This window comes from Macaca nemestrina, chromosome 17, assembly GCF_043159975.1.
Source record: "Macaca nemestrina isolate mMacNem1 chromosome 17, mMacNem.hap1, whole genome shotgun sequence".
In the NCBI taxonomy this organism is placed as follows: Eukaryota; Metazoa; Chordata; class Mammalia; order Primates; family Cercopithecidae; genus Macaca; species Macaca nemestrina.
This window is the reverse complement of record NC_092141.1, coordinates 5,115,797-5,128,114: the sequence shown is the minus strand read 5'-3', so window position 1 is coordinate 5,128,114 and position 12,318 is coordinate 5,115,797. Positions and strand designations below refer to the sequence as shown.

Here is a 12,318-nt window from a genome sequence, read left to right as displayed (position 1 = left end):
CTGGTTCAAGGCGATTCTCCTATCTCAGCCTCCCAAGTGGCTGGGACTACAGGCATGCGCCACCACGCCCAGCTAATTTTTGTATTTTTAGTAGAGACGGGGTTTCACCATGTTGGCCAGGATGGTCTCCATCACCTGACCGCATGATCCGCCCACCTCAGCCTCCCAAAGTGCTGGGATTACAGGCGTAAGCCACTGCTCCAGCTTATTTTTAAAAATTATTATTATTTTGAGACAGAGTCTTGCTCTGTGGCCCAGGCTGGAATGCAGTGTCACTATCTCGGCTCACTGCAACCTCCGCCTCCTGGGTTCAAGTGATTCTCCTGCCTTAGCCTCCCAAATAGCTGGGACTGCAGGCACACACCACCATTCCCGGCTAAATTTTCTTTTTCTTTTTTCTTTTTTCCTTTCCTTTTCTTTTCTTTCTTTTTTTTGACACCAAGTCTCACTGTGTTACCCAGACTGGAGTGAAGTGGCGCGATCTTGGCTCACTGCAACCTCCGCCTCCCGGGTTCAAATGATTCTCCTGCCTCGGCCTCCTGAGTAGCTGGGATTACATGTGTGCACCACCACGCCCGGCTAATCTTTTGTACCTTTAGTAGAGACAGGGTTTCACCATGTTGATCAGGCTGGTCTTGAACTACTGACCTCGTGATCTACCCACCTCGGCCTCCCAAAGTGCTGCAATTACAGGCGTGAGCCACTGTGCCCAGCTAAATTGTCTATTTTTAGTAGAGATGGGGTTTCACCATGTTGATCAGGCTGGTCTCGAACTCCTGATCTCAAGTGATCCACCTGCCTCGGCTGCCCAAAGTGCTGGGATTACAGGCACGAGCCACCTCGCCCGGCCCACTGTTGCATTTTCTATGTTGTGGGGGTGTGTGTGTGATGTATTGTTTATACATGATGTAGTCGTGGTACTTGAGGATTTAGCCCATCATTTGGAGAATGGATGGAAATCACACCTGAGTGAAACTACTTAGAGCAGGGGACACTGGACTCTGGGCTGAGAGTGTTTTCTGTTTGTTTGTTTTGTTTTGTTTTGTTTTGAGATGGAGTCTTGCTCTGTCGCCAGGCTGGAGTGCAGTGGTGCAACTTGGCTCACTGCAACCTCCACCTCCCAGGTTCAAGCGATTCTCCTGGCTCAGCCTCCTAAGTAGCTGGGACTACAGGCACATGCCACCATGCCCAACTAATTTTTGTGTTTTTAGTGGAGACGGGGTTTCACCATGTTGGCCAGGATGGTCTTGATCTCTTGACCTCATGATCTGCCTGTCTCGGCCTCCCAAAGTTCTGGGATTACAGGTGTGAGCCACCGTGCCTGGCCGAGAGTGTTTTTTTGAAGGATCCTTGCCATAATCACTTTTTTAAAAATTCCCTCAATCATTTATCCTTTGAGTTACAAACAATGCAATTACACTCTAAGTGATTTTAACATGTACAATGAAGTTATTATTGACTGTAGTCACTCTGTCGTGCTATCAAATAGTAGGTCTTATTCTATTTTTTTTTGTACCCATTAACCATCCCCACCATCCGCCTACCCGCCCACTACCCTTCCCAGCCTCTGGTAACCATCCTTCTACTCTCTATGTCCATGAGGTCAATTGTTTTGATTTTTGGCTCCCACAAATAAGTGAGAGCATGCGATGATTGTCTTTCTGTGCCTGGCTTATTTCACCTAACATAACGATCTCCAGTTCCATTCATGTTGTTGCAAATGACAGGATCTCATCCTTTTTTATGGCTGAATAATGCTCCATTGTGTATATGCACCACATTTTCTTTATCCATTCATCTGTGTTTTTTTCTTTTCTTTTCTTTTCTTTTTTAAACAGAGTTTTCACTCTTGTTTCCCAGGCTAGGATGCTGTGGCATGATCTTGGTTCCCCATTCATCTGTGTTTTAAATTTTTATTTATTTATTTACAGATGGGGTCTCACTATATTGCCCAGGCTGGTCTTGAACTCTCAGGCTCAAGTAATCTTCCTACCTCGGCCTCCCAAAGTGCTGGTATTATAGGCCTGAGCCACTGCACCCGGCCTATCCACTCATCTGTTGATGAACACTTAGGTCCTTCTAAATCTTAGCCATTGTAGTGCTGCTCATTCTCAGCTAGTTCTAGTGCTGCAACAAACAGAGGAGTGCAGATATCTCTTCGATATCCTGATGCCCTTTTTTTTTTTTTGGGATGGAGTTTCGTTCTTGCTGCCCAGGCTGGAGTGCAGTGGCGCAATCTTGGCTCACTGCAACCTCCAACTCCCAGGTTCAAGCAATTCTCCTGCTTCAGCCTCCCAAGTAGCTGGGATTACAGGCGCTTGCTACAACGCCGGGCTAATTGTGTACTTTTAATAGAGATGGGATTTTGCCATGTTGGCCAGGCCAGTCTTGAACTCCTGACCTCAGGTGATCCACCCGCCTTGGCCTCCCAAAGTGCTGGGATTATAGGCATGAGCCATCATGCCCGGCCTGATTTCCCTTTTTGGGAGGCATATACTCAGCAGTAGGATTGCTGGATCATATGGAGCTCAATTTTTAGTTTTTTTGAGGAACCTCCAACCCGTTCTCCATAGTGCTTGTACTAATTTACATTCGCAACAGTGTACGAGGCTTCCCTTTTCTGCACACTGTCACTAGCATTTATTGCCTGTCTATCGGATGTAAGCCATTTTAACTTGGATGAGATATCTATCTCGTTGTAGTTTTGATTTGCATTTCTCTGATCACCAATGATGCTGAGCACCTTTTCTTATACCTGTTTGGCATTTGTATGTCTTATTTTGAGAATTGTCTGTTCAAATCTTCTGCCCTCTTTTTGATCAGATTATTAGGTTTTTTTCCTCATAATAACTTTTGGAAGCACGATTTCAAGTTTGAATCCTGCTGGGGAGGATAGAGTGAATTTATATTAACTATATTGATTTATCTATATTTAATATATTTGTATATATTTCAGCTCTAGCAGTGAGAATGGCATCATGACAGGCCGTGTTGGGAGCTAAACATATAGGAGAAGTGGGCTGGGTTGGGAGAGGGTGAAAGGCACTGGACTTGTGGTGTCATAGGGCCTGCCACATCCACCATCCATCCTAAACGAGAGTCTTAGGCCAACCCCATGACCCTCATTCAGTGTCTGCACCGCAAGCTCTCATAGCATCGGGCAGTAGCAACGGGAACAAAACTGCTGCCTCTGCAGAGGGAAGCCAAGAAGTTGGTCTGGGGCCAAGACCGTGGTGAAATGATGCACAGGTGATGAGAAAGCAGAAACTACACTGTAGGAAGGGGACATACAAAGTAGGGGGGATGGGCAGTGTTGACGAAGAGAGAGGAGGAGAGAGCGGACAGAGCAGCGGAGACAGAGAGATCAGGGAACAGGCCCTAGAGCTGCCTTGGTCTCTGACAGTGGTCCAGTGGGTTCCAGTCCATGTGCGAGGCCACAGGAAACCAAGGAGAAACTGCATTTTTTTGTTTTTTGAGATGGAGTCTCGCTCTGTCACCCAGGCTGGAATGCAGTGGCACGATCTCAGCTCACTGCAACCTCCGCCTCCTGGGTTCAAGTGATTCTCCTGCCTCAGCCTCCCGAGTAGCTGGGATTACAGGCGCCGGCCACCACGCCCAGCTAATTTTTGTGTTTTTAGTAGAGATGGGGTTTCACCATGTTGGCCAGACTGGTCTCGAACTCTTGACTTCAGGTGGTCCACCTGCCTCGGTCTTCCAAAGTGCTGGGATTACAGGCGTGACCCACCGCATCCGGCCGGAAACTTTATTTTTTTGAGGTGGGGTCTTGCTTGTCACCCAGGCTGGAGTGCAGTGGTGTGATCATAGCTCACTGCATCCTTGATCTCTTAGGGTCAAGCAATCATCCCACCTCAGCCTCCTAAGTAGCTGGGACTACAGGCATGCACCTTGATGCCTGGCTAATTTTTTTGTTGTTAATTTTTTTTTGTAGAGATGGGAGTCTCACTGTGTTGCCCAGGCTGGTCTCGAACTCCTGGGATCAATGATCCTCCAGCCTCGGCCTCCCAAATAGTTAGGATTACAGGCATGAGCCACTGTGCCTGGCCGAAACCTTGCTTTTCTGACAGATCTGGTTCACCCTAGCTATGGCTTCCATAGCACCTGTTTTTTTTTTTTTATGCTTCTCATAGTCTGGTGTCACTGGCTGTTGACAGGTCTCTGTCATTAGATGATAATTCCTTGAGGCTTGTGTTATCCATCTCAATAACCACAGCACCCAGCCCTGTAAGGGGGAACTTTGTAGGTGTCCATTAATGTTTGAATAAATACTTGCATTTATCACAATTATTGTCCCAAGCCTTGACCCGGAGGCTGTGGAATAAGCAGCAGCACAGACTCGAGAGTTAGTCCACGTTCTAGCCACATGCAACGAGATGAGCTGGGTTAAAGAGACCCAGAAAGGGAGTCTGAAATGGAAATCGTGGGAGTGGACACAGAGGGTTTACGCATGTGTGGGAAATGGACAAGGAGCCCCATGGACACTCTGTTCTTTGGTGTGTCCTTGCTTGTAACATGGAGGTGATTATGACCTACCGCATAGATGGGGGAAGGAGATCCAAAAGTGATGGCCTTGAAAGTGTTTAGTGCAGGATAAAATAAACACAGGTGTACGTGATCAATGGAGTTGATTGATAAGTCTCATGCATTATTGCCAATTTACTTGTGTGGCCCTGGATCCCGACCTTAGCATCCCCTTTCATTCAGGACAGTGATCATTGCTTTGCTGGACTGCTGTGAGGAAGTGAGGTGTAAGCAGAAAATATGCTTAGGCCAGCCCCTCCTACCTCACAAGGAACACCTGGACAGTTTCCTAAAAATACAGATTCCCGGCACCCTAGTCCCGAAATCAGAATTCTCTGGGAATGGAGCCTAGGAATCTGCATTTAAAATAAGCCCCCCTCCAGGTGATTAAAATGGTTCAAGAAGGCATTAAGAAACACTGAGGCCGGGCGTGGTGGCTCATGCCTGTAATCTTAACCCTTTGGGAAGCTGGGAGGAGGATCGCTTCAGCCCAGGAGTTTCAGAGGCTACAGTGAACTATGATGGTGCCACTGCACTCCAGTCTGGGTGACAGAATGAGATCCTCTCCCCCAACCCCCTGCAAAAAAAAAAAAAAAGAAGAAACATCAAGGCTGGGCGCAGTGGCTCACGCCTATAATCCCAGCACTTTGGGAGACCGAGGCAGGCGGATCACGAGGTCAGGAGATCGAGACCATCCTGGCCAACATGGTGAAAACCCGTCTCTACTAAAAAATACAAAAATTAGCTGGGCGTGGTGGCATGTGCCTGTAGTCCCAGCTACTCGGGAGGCTGAGGCAGGAGAATCTCTTGAACCCGGGAGGCAGAGGTTGCAGTGAGCCGAGATTGCGCCATTGCACTCCAGCCTGGGCAACAAGAGTGAAACTCGACAGAGCGAGACTCAAAAAAAAATCGAAAGGATCAATTAAGGTGTCATCAGGTGTGTGTGTGTGTGTTTAGGAGAGTAGGATGGGGAAGATGGTACTATCATCTGTGACCACAAGGTGGCAGCAGGGACAGACAAGGAGAAACAAAGTCTCCAGTTGGTGCTCACATCCAGAGGGGCTGGGGATGGGCAAACCTGGAGATCAGGTTGTGGAAGGAGGTGGGCCCTTTACATGATCTCCTTTGCTAGGTGACATCCCTGTTACCGCAGGGCCAATCGCCTGTGACCACCTGTGTCTTTATCAGGTCTTTATGGAGGCTGATTTTTGCCACTCTGCTGGCAGGAAAGGCATTGTGAGCTTGGGTGGTGATAGTGTGTGTTCCACATGGGGGAGAATGGGAGGCAAGGGGTGTGTCACATCCCCAGATGTGTTCATTGGGCAGGGTCACCTACACAGGGCAGCTTACTCAAAGGACATCAGTGCCTGTTGAAAGTAGTGTCTCCCACCCTCTGCTACTAGGATTGTGGTTGCAGGTGCCTCTCAGGAGAGGCTCACATCTGTGGCTGGGGAGCTGGCCAAAGACCAGGCAAAGGACGCTGGACTGGGGCGGGGCAGGGGCAGGAAACACAGGATGGGGCAGCTGCCTCTAGAAGCAGCCAAAATGTCCCCAGCTGCAGCAGGAGTGAGTAGAGGATTAGGTGACAGTCCCCTAACAGCCCGGAACTAACACCCTCCTCCCCCTCACACATGCACCCTGGCCTGCCCCCTCCAAGCCTTCCAGAGCTCAGAATAATCCTGAGAACCAGGCAGCAGGATGGCAGGGGCTCCTCTTGGGGTCCTGCTCCTCTTGGGACTCCTCGGTATGGACAGGGGCCGGGGTGAGAGGCAATTGGTCACACAGATACCGACATAAAGGGACTGGGAAGGCAAAGACAGAGACCAAGATGAAGACTGAGACACAGTATTTGGTTCCCAGGCACAGTATAATTGGTTTAGGAGACAGATACGGATAATACACAGCCTCAGAGGCCTGTGAGGACCCAGGGGAAGCAGAGAGGAGAGGTAATTCAGCCTCTTCATTATTGCCAATGACCCTTCCTGCTTGACCCCATCGCAGGCAGTGGTGTGGGGAAGAACGAAGAACTGCGTCTTTATCACCATCTCTTCGACAACTATGACTCAGGAAGCCGGCCAGTGCGGGAGCCTGAGGATACTGTCACCATCAGCCTCAAGGTCACCCTGACGAATCTCATCTCACTGGTAAGATATCCCCACCCTCATCACAAGCCAAAAACCCCACTTCTGGCCCCAACCACTGAGCTTGGTCCTAAAGCTCACTTCTGGCCCTGAAATCTCACTTCAATCATCCCCATCTCCCATCTGCAGAATGAAAAAGAGGAGACTCTCACCACTAACGTCTGGATCGGAATCGTGAGTCAAATCTGGGGAACAGTGTTAGGTCTTGTCCAGGGGACTCCTTTTCCCCCACACCCCTCCCAGGCAACGCCAGGTGGGAGATGCAGGGTACGCGTCCTTCCGTCCCCCACCCCTTAGGATTGGCAGGATTACCGACTCAACTACAGCAAGGACGACTTTGGGGGCATAGAAATTCTGCGAGTCCCTTCAGAACTCGTGTGGCTGCCAGAGATTGTTCTGGAAAACAAGTGAGAACCGGGCCGGATGCCAGGCTGGAGGGAAGCCAGCCTGGGGTGCGGGCTGGACTTGGTTGGGGAAGGGGGGGTACTCCGAGAGGGTGCAGATCTGTGAAAAAAGCTCGGTTTCCCCGAGCTCACAGTATTGATGGCCAGTTCGGCGTGGCCTACGACGTCAACGTGCTGGTCTCCGAGGACGGCTCCGTGAAGTGGTTGCCTCCGGCCATCTACCGCAGCGTCTGCGCCGTGGAGGTCACCTACTTCCCCTTCGATTGGCAGAACTGTTCGCTTATTTTCCGGTGGGAAGAGTTACTCCGAGGCCCGGACGGTTATGGGAGGGGCCTGTGTGTGGGCGGGGCCAAGCGGAAGCACCGCCCTCGGGGCGGGGCTTCGCGCTGGAGGTGGAGCCAGTTGTGGGCACAGGGTGGGACGCTGGAGCGGGGTCCGAGGTAGAGGTGGGAACAGAGGCGTGCGGGCTGGGCCTGGGTGAAGGGGTGGGGCCTCGCAGCCCCGCTAGATCCTAGCTTCCAGGGCAGGGTCTGAGGCTGGGGCCCGGGTCAGAGCTTGTGGGGTGGGCTCCCGGCCCTGGCTCCCCAGCTCTCAGACGTACAATGCCGAAGAAGTGGAGTTCACCTTTGCTGTGGACGACTCCGGCGAGACCATCAACAAGATCGACATCGACACTGAGGCCTATACTGGTGAAGCCCCCGCCTGCTCAGAAAAACCCGCTTCTAGACGGGGTCCAGAGAGGGGACTTCCAGGGTGGGCTTGCCCCAGACCAATGCCACTGGAGGATGACTTCCGCAACCGGGTTTAGCTTACCCCTGTCCTGAAATCATTCTCGATTGTTACTCTAGTCCTGCCTTCTGGCTTTCCATACCCTCAAAGAGAATGCCCTTTTCTGCCCGAATTGCCCCCACCCTGACGGCCCATGACCCTGGTGCAGACAGCCGCAGCCTCCTCTTCAGCCCACCGTCAGCCGGCTGACCCTGCCCGCGTCCCGCAGAGAACGGCGAGTGGGCCATCGATTACTGCCCGGGGGTGATCCGCCGCCACGACAGTGGCGCCACCGACGGCCCAGGGGAGACTGACGTCGTCTACTCGCTCATCATCCGCCGGAAGCCGCTCTTCTACGTCATTAACATCATCGTGCCCTGTGTGCTCATCTCGGGCCTGGTGCTTCTCGCCTACTTCCTGCCGGCGCAGGGTAAGCAGTGGCCCCGAACCCACACCCAAACCCGGGGTCGCTCCCGGGAGGCGGGGCCCGCTCTCACCGGCTCTCCCTCCAGCCGGCGGCCAGAAATGCACGGTCTCCATCAACGTCCTGCTCGCCCAGACCGTCTTCTTGTTCCTCATTGCCCAGAAAATCCCAGAGACGTCTCTGAGCGTGCCGCTCCTGGGCAGGTAAGGGCGGAGCAGGTCTGGGCGGTGACCCCCGCGGGGGCGTGGCCAGTGTGAAGGGCGGGGCCAAGGGGGGGGTTGTCGGGTGGGGGCGTGGCCAAAACCCAGAGACCCCGGGAGAAGCTCTGGCTGCCGCCCCGCCCTGGGCTTTATTCGGACGCCGGGTGGGGCTGGGACGGGGATGGAGTCCCTGGTCTGCCGTCCTCCTCACTGCTGCTGGACGTCACCTGGAGGTCTCCTGAGTAGCTCTGTTGAGGGACGGTCCGGCTCAGTGCCTCCCTAGCCCCGCCGCCGCCGCCGCCGCCGCCGCCTCTGCCTCTGCCTCTGCCTCTGGCCCCCAACTCACCCCGCATCCCGAGCTCACTGGTTCTCCGGGGATTCCGAGGCCTAGCTGCTGTTGCCACTGTCGCAGGAATGAGGCAGACCCCTGCAGACCCCGTCCACACAGGCATAGCCACGCTCCCTGGACTAGAAGCCGGGCGCCGGCGCCCATCGCAGCCCCAGCTTGCCGAGTCCCCTGCCCCGCGGCCTGGGCTACCCGGCTCAGAGCTGCACCCGGATCCCCGCCGTCTGGGGCTGGGCCCGCGCTGCTGTCTAGTCGCCGCGCCTCCTGCTGCAGCCACAGGGCTGAGATCTGCATTGGGAGCACAGGAGTTAGCGGGGAGGCAGAGGTCCTTGCTCCCGCTGCCAGATCGCCGCGTATCCTGAGCCCCCCAGTACCCCACCTCTAACAAGGTGGCGCCGAAGCTCACGAGGCTGGCTGCGGCTTCTCTTAACACCAGCCCCAGGGTGGGCTTCGGGGCAGGCAGCATCCCCTGCATATTCAGCTCCGGTGGCTCCAGGGATTTCAGCTCTCTGAACCTCTGCTCCAGATATTCATGGGCTGCGGCCACGGAGAGTTCCAGGGAAGACAGAAGTGGGGGCTGGAGGGCCACCTGGAGATGGAGCAGAGCAGTAGCAGGGCAAGGGTCACAGGGCGCGCAGGAGACCTACCCAGAAAGTGTCGAGGTGCCGCCCTCGGCGGGCGTAGCCTCACCTCGGTGGAGCTGTGGAAGTGGTAGATCCACATCAGGGTGTCCAGGGAGCTGGGGGTTCCCTTCATGACTGCCACAAGTGGTAGGACGGGAGAAGGGCTGGGGGATGCGTCTGTCATCGCGCAGGGGGCGCAGCTGGAGGGCGTAACCAACCCGTGCCAGGAGAAGCCGTGTTTGTGAGGTCAGAGAGCGCGTGGCACCTTCCGTAGCTGGGAGGGGGAGCGGTGATGTCACGCATTGTGGGCTTCTCAGGTTCCTTATTTTCGTCATGGTGGTCGCCACGCTCATTGTCATGAATTGCGTCATCGTGCTCAACGTGTCCCTGCGGACGCCCACGACCCACAGCATGTCCCCGCGGCTGCGCCGCGTAAGTGCGGAGGGGCCGGTGCGGCCCGGTGGGGGTGGAGCTTACTACTAACCCCGCCCCCTAAGCCCCGCCTCTAACCCAGGTTCTCCTGGAGCTGCTGCCGCGCCTGCTGGGCTCCCCGCCGCCCCCCGAGGCTCCCCGAGCCGCCTCGCCTCCAAGGCGGGCGTCGTCTGTGGGCTTATTGCTCCGCGCGGAGGAGCTGATACTAAAAAAGCCGCGGAGCGAGCTCGTGTTTGAGGGGCAGAGGCACCGGCACGGGACCTGGACGGGTGAGCACGGTGGCCCGGCGGGCTGCGGGGGGTGCCTGCCACGGGGGAGGCTCCTAACGGCCCACCCCGGTGTTTTCCCCGCCAGCTGCCTTCTGCCAGAGCCTGGGCGCCGCCGCCCCCGAGGTCCGCTGCTGTGTGGATGCCGTGAACTTCGTGGCCGAGAGCACGAGAGATCAGGAGGCCACCGGCGAGGTGGGACGGGAGCCAGAGGTGGGTGGAGCGCGGCAGAGGCCCCCCACTGTCTCCCATGCAGCTGGCTCCAGCAGCTGCCTCTTTACTGACTGTGCCATCCCTTTCCCAGGAAGTGTCCGACTGGGTGCGCATGGGGAATGCCCTTGACAACATCTGCTTCTGGGCCGCTCTGGTGCTCTTCAGCGTGGGCTCCAGCCTCATCTTCCTCGGGGCCTACTTCAACCGAGTGCCTGATCTCCCGTACCCGCCGTGTATCCAGCCTTAGTGCGCACCGACTTCAACTTCCCACCCATCTCCAGTAGGAAACTGATTTTGAAAAAGCAGGCTGCCGCCACCGCGGCATTATGATCCCTTCCCACGGCTGATCAATCTGTATTTTGTGAACTTTACAGGAAGAATGGTGTGTGCCCACCCCTTGGTGTGTGTAGGCCTGGCCCCAGTCCAGGGGTCAGCAGGAGGAAACGATTCACACAGGCTCTCAAGTGCCAGTGTTCCAGAAAGCAAGGACTGCCCTTCATTCAGCCTTGCTGACCTCCCAGCCTTTCTCAGGCCCAGCCCCAGGGGACTCTGGAGGCTGCCAGCTTGTGAGCTACCTTTGTTCATCTCATAGCCAAACAGGAGACCCCTTTGCAGGACTTGCACATAGGGAGGCTGGAGCCAGGAAACCCTCTTCTTCCCTGGTCTGGCTCTGCTGGAGCTGGTGGGAACCAAACCCCTTCAGTGCCGGTGGCCCTCTGGCCCACAAGTTTAGGGCTGAGGCTGCCCTGGTCCTCCTGCAGTCATTTCTTCTAGGTTTTCTTGGCCCAGCACTGCCCATCCCAACCCCCATGAGGCTCCCTCATTGCAGATCCCAGCCCACCCTGCCCCTTTCTTCTGCACCCTGGAGGCTCTCTCTGCCTAGTATACAGGACTGAGAGAAAGCAATAAAATGGGGCCTGCATGGTGGGAGCTGGTTGAATTGTCTTTATTAACAAACAGGATATCCAAGGCCACTACATTGAGGAGGGGTGGGGGGAGGGAGGAGGAGGGTTACTTGCTGCTCACACTATATACAGATGCAAGCAAGGGGCGTGGAGAGTGAGGGCTCCCTGCTCCCTCCCTCCACGGGGAAGGGCATGGGCTAGAAGAGGAGGAGATGGGGGTTGGGAAAGGGGGGAACGTTTTGGCTGGCGGGGTCCCCCCTCCATTCCCTGGAGTTTGGGGAAAGGGGAATCATTAAAGTGCTTTCAGAAAATGAAGAAATGGTCCCTGCCCCTGGAGTGGCTGGTGACCCCCCAAAAATCTAGGGCCCAGTGACCCCCCCCAGGGTCTGGTACATTCAAGGGGGGAGCCGGCTCCCCTGACGTGCAAATAAAGGGGTCCAGGACCCTGCCCAGTCAGCAGCAGTGGGGTAAGGGGTTCAAGCCCCAAGCACTCTCCTCTTAAATGGAGAAAAGGGGGAAGGGGCTATGCCCACTCAATTCCTGGGAAGGGGAAGCTGTGTCCCTCCCCGGAAGCTGGGGACAGGCACAGTTTTGGGAAGAGGACATGTTGGGGAAGAGGATGGTCACGTGATCACGAAAGCATCAGGGGTCAGAGGTCACGTTCCCAGCAGGCTCCAGTGAATCAAACCAGTAAAAGCAAAAGCCCAGGGAGGGGAAAGAGGGGCGGCCCAGGAAGCCTGGCTGCAGGGGGAGAGCTGGGTCCAGTGTGGGACAGCCCCAGCCCAGGGCCCCGTCACCAGTTCATGATGCAGTTACGGTTCAGAGTCATGAAGTAAACTTGGCTGCTGCCCCCAGAGCGGACTGAGGCAAAAAACACCTGGGTGGGGCAAGAGAAGGAGTCACCACGGGCTGCGGTCAGGGGTCTCAATTAACTGGGAGAGGGGAAGAAGCGGGGAGAAGGGAAGAAGGGGTGGCAGAAGAGGTGAGGGGGAGAGAGAGGCTGCAGGAGGAGACTCACAGTGCCCCTCACCCAGAGGAAAGGCCAGGATGTTAGGGG

The 12,318-nt window shown here is 55.1% G+C and overlaps 3 protein-coding genes across 24 annotated transcripts in view; 1 reads left to right on the top strand and 2 right to left on the bottom strand.

Annotated features, from left to right (window-relative positions):
* Positions 1 to 6,387: 6,387 nt before the first annotated feature.
* Positions 6,388 to 9,814, bottom strand: C17H17orf107 (chromosome 17 C17orf107 homolog). Of its 3 annotated transcripts, none has more exons than XM_011725521.3 (4): positions 9,513 to 9,731; positions 9,202 to 9,411; positions 8,841 to 9,110; positions 8,596 to 8,724 (listed from the first exon to the last, which is right to left on the bottom strand). In XM_011725521.3, the coding sequence occupies exons 1-4, from the start codon at positions 9,627 to 9,629 to the stop codon at positions 8,626 to 8,628; spliced, it is 696 nt and encodes a 231-aa protein (XP_011723823.2). In that variant the 5' UTR covers positions 9,630 to 9,731; the 3' UTR covers positions 8,596 to 8,625. The 3 variants fall into 3 exon arrangements, with proteins under 3 accessions (XP_011723806.2, XP_011723823.2, XP_011723813.2); XM_011725511.3 differs by having other exon boundaries at positions 8,823 to 9,110; positions 9,513 to 9,710; XM_011725504.3 differs by having other exon boundaries at positions 6,388 to 9,411; positions 9,513 to 9,814.
* Positions 6,800 to 11,286, top strand: LOC105472363 (cholinergic receptor nicotinic epsilon subunit). Its single transcript, XM_011725546.3, has 10 exons — positions 6,800 to 6,854; positions 6,978 to 7,087; positions 7,219 to 7,374; positions 7,673 to 7,773; positions 8,082 to 8,282; positions 8,365 to 8,479; positions 9,763 to 9,877; positions 9,960 to 10,146; positions 10,232 to 10,338; positions 10,448 to 11,286. Exons 7-10 carry the CDS (start codon positions 9,779 to 9,781, stop codon positions 10,601 to 10,603), a joined length of 549 nt encoding a protein of 182 aa, XP_011723848.2. The 5' UTR covers positions 6,800 to 6,854; positions 6,978 to 7,087; positions 7,219 to 7,374; positions 7,673 to 7,773; positions 8,082 to 8,282; positions 8,365 to 8,479; positions 9,763 to 9,778; the 3' UTR covers positions 10,604 to 11,286.
* The window catches only part of LOC105472378 (misshapen like kinase 1), a 71,722-nt gene continuing 70,681 nt past the window's right edge, over positions 11,278 to 12,318 (bottom strand). For all 20 annotated transcript variants that reach the window (XM_011725640.3, XM_011725670.3, XM_011725675.3 and 17 more), the window contains one exon: positions 11,278 to 12,138. In XM_011725640.3, the coding sequence (XP_011723942.1) occupies positions 12,055 to 12,138 (84 nt within the window). In that variant the 3' untranslated portion in view covers positions 11,278 to 12,054. The remainder of the gene's footprint in view (positions 12,139 to 12,318) is intronic.

Excerpts from the sequence above, each read along its gene's own strand:
- C17H17orf107 (XM_011725504.3), bottom strand. The coding sequence starts at position 9,629 with ATGACAGACGCATCCCCCAGCCCTTCTCCCGTCCTACCACTTGTGGCA. Across the intron at positions 9,412-9,512 it reads ACTTCCACAGCTCCACCGAG|GTGGCCCTCCAGCCCCCACT; the intron begins GTGAGGCTACGC and ends CTCCATCTCCAG.
- LOC105472363 (XM_011725546.3), top strand. The coding sequence starts at position 9,779 with ATGGTGGTCGCCACGCTCATTGTCATGAATTGCGTCATCGTGCTCAAC. Across the intron at positions 9,878-9,959 it reads TGTCCCCGCGGCTGCGCCGC|GTTCTCCTGGAGCTGCTGCC; the intron begins GTAAGTGCGGAG and ends CCTCTAACCCAG. Across the intron at positions 10,339-10,447 it reads ATCAGGAGGCCACCGGCGAG|GAAGTGTCCGACTGGGTGCG; the intron begins GTGGGACGGGAG and ends TCCCTTTCCCAG.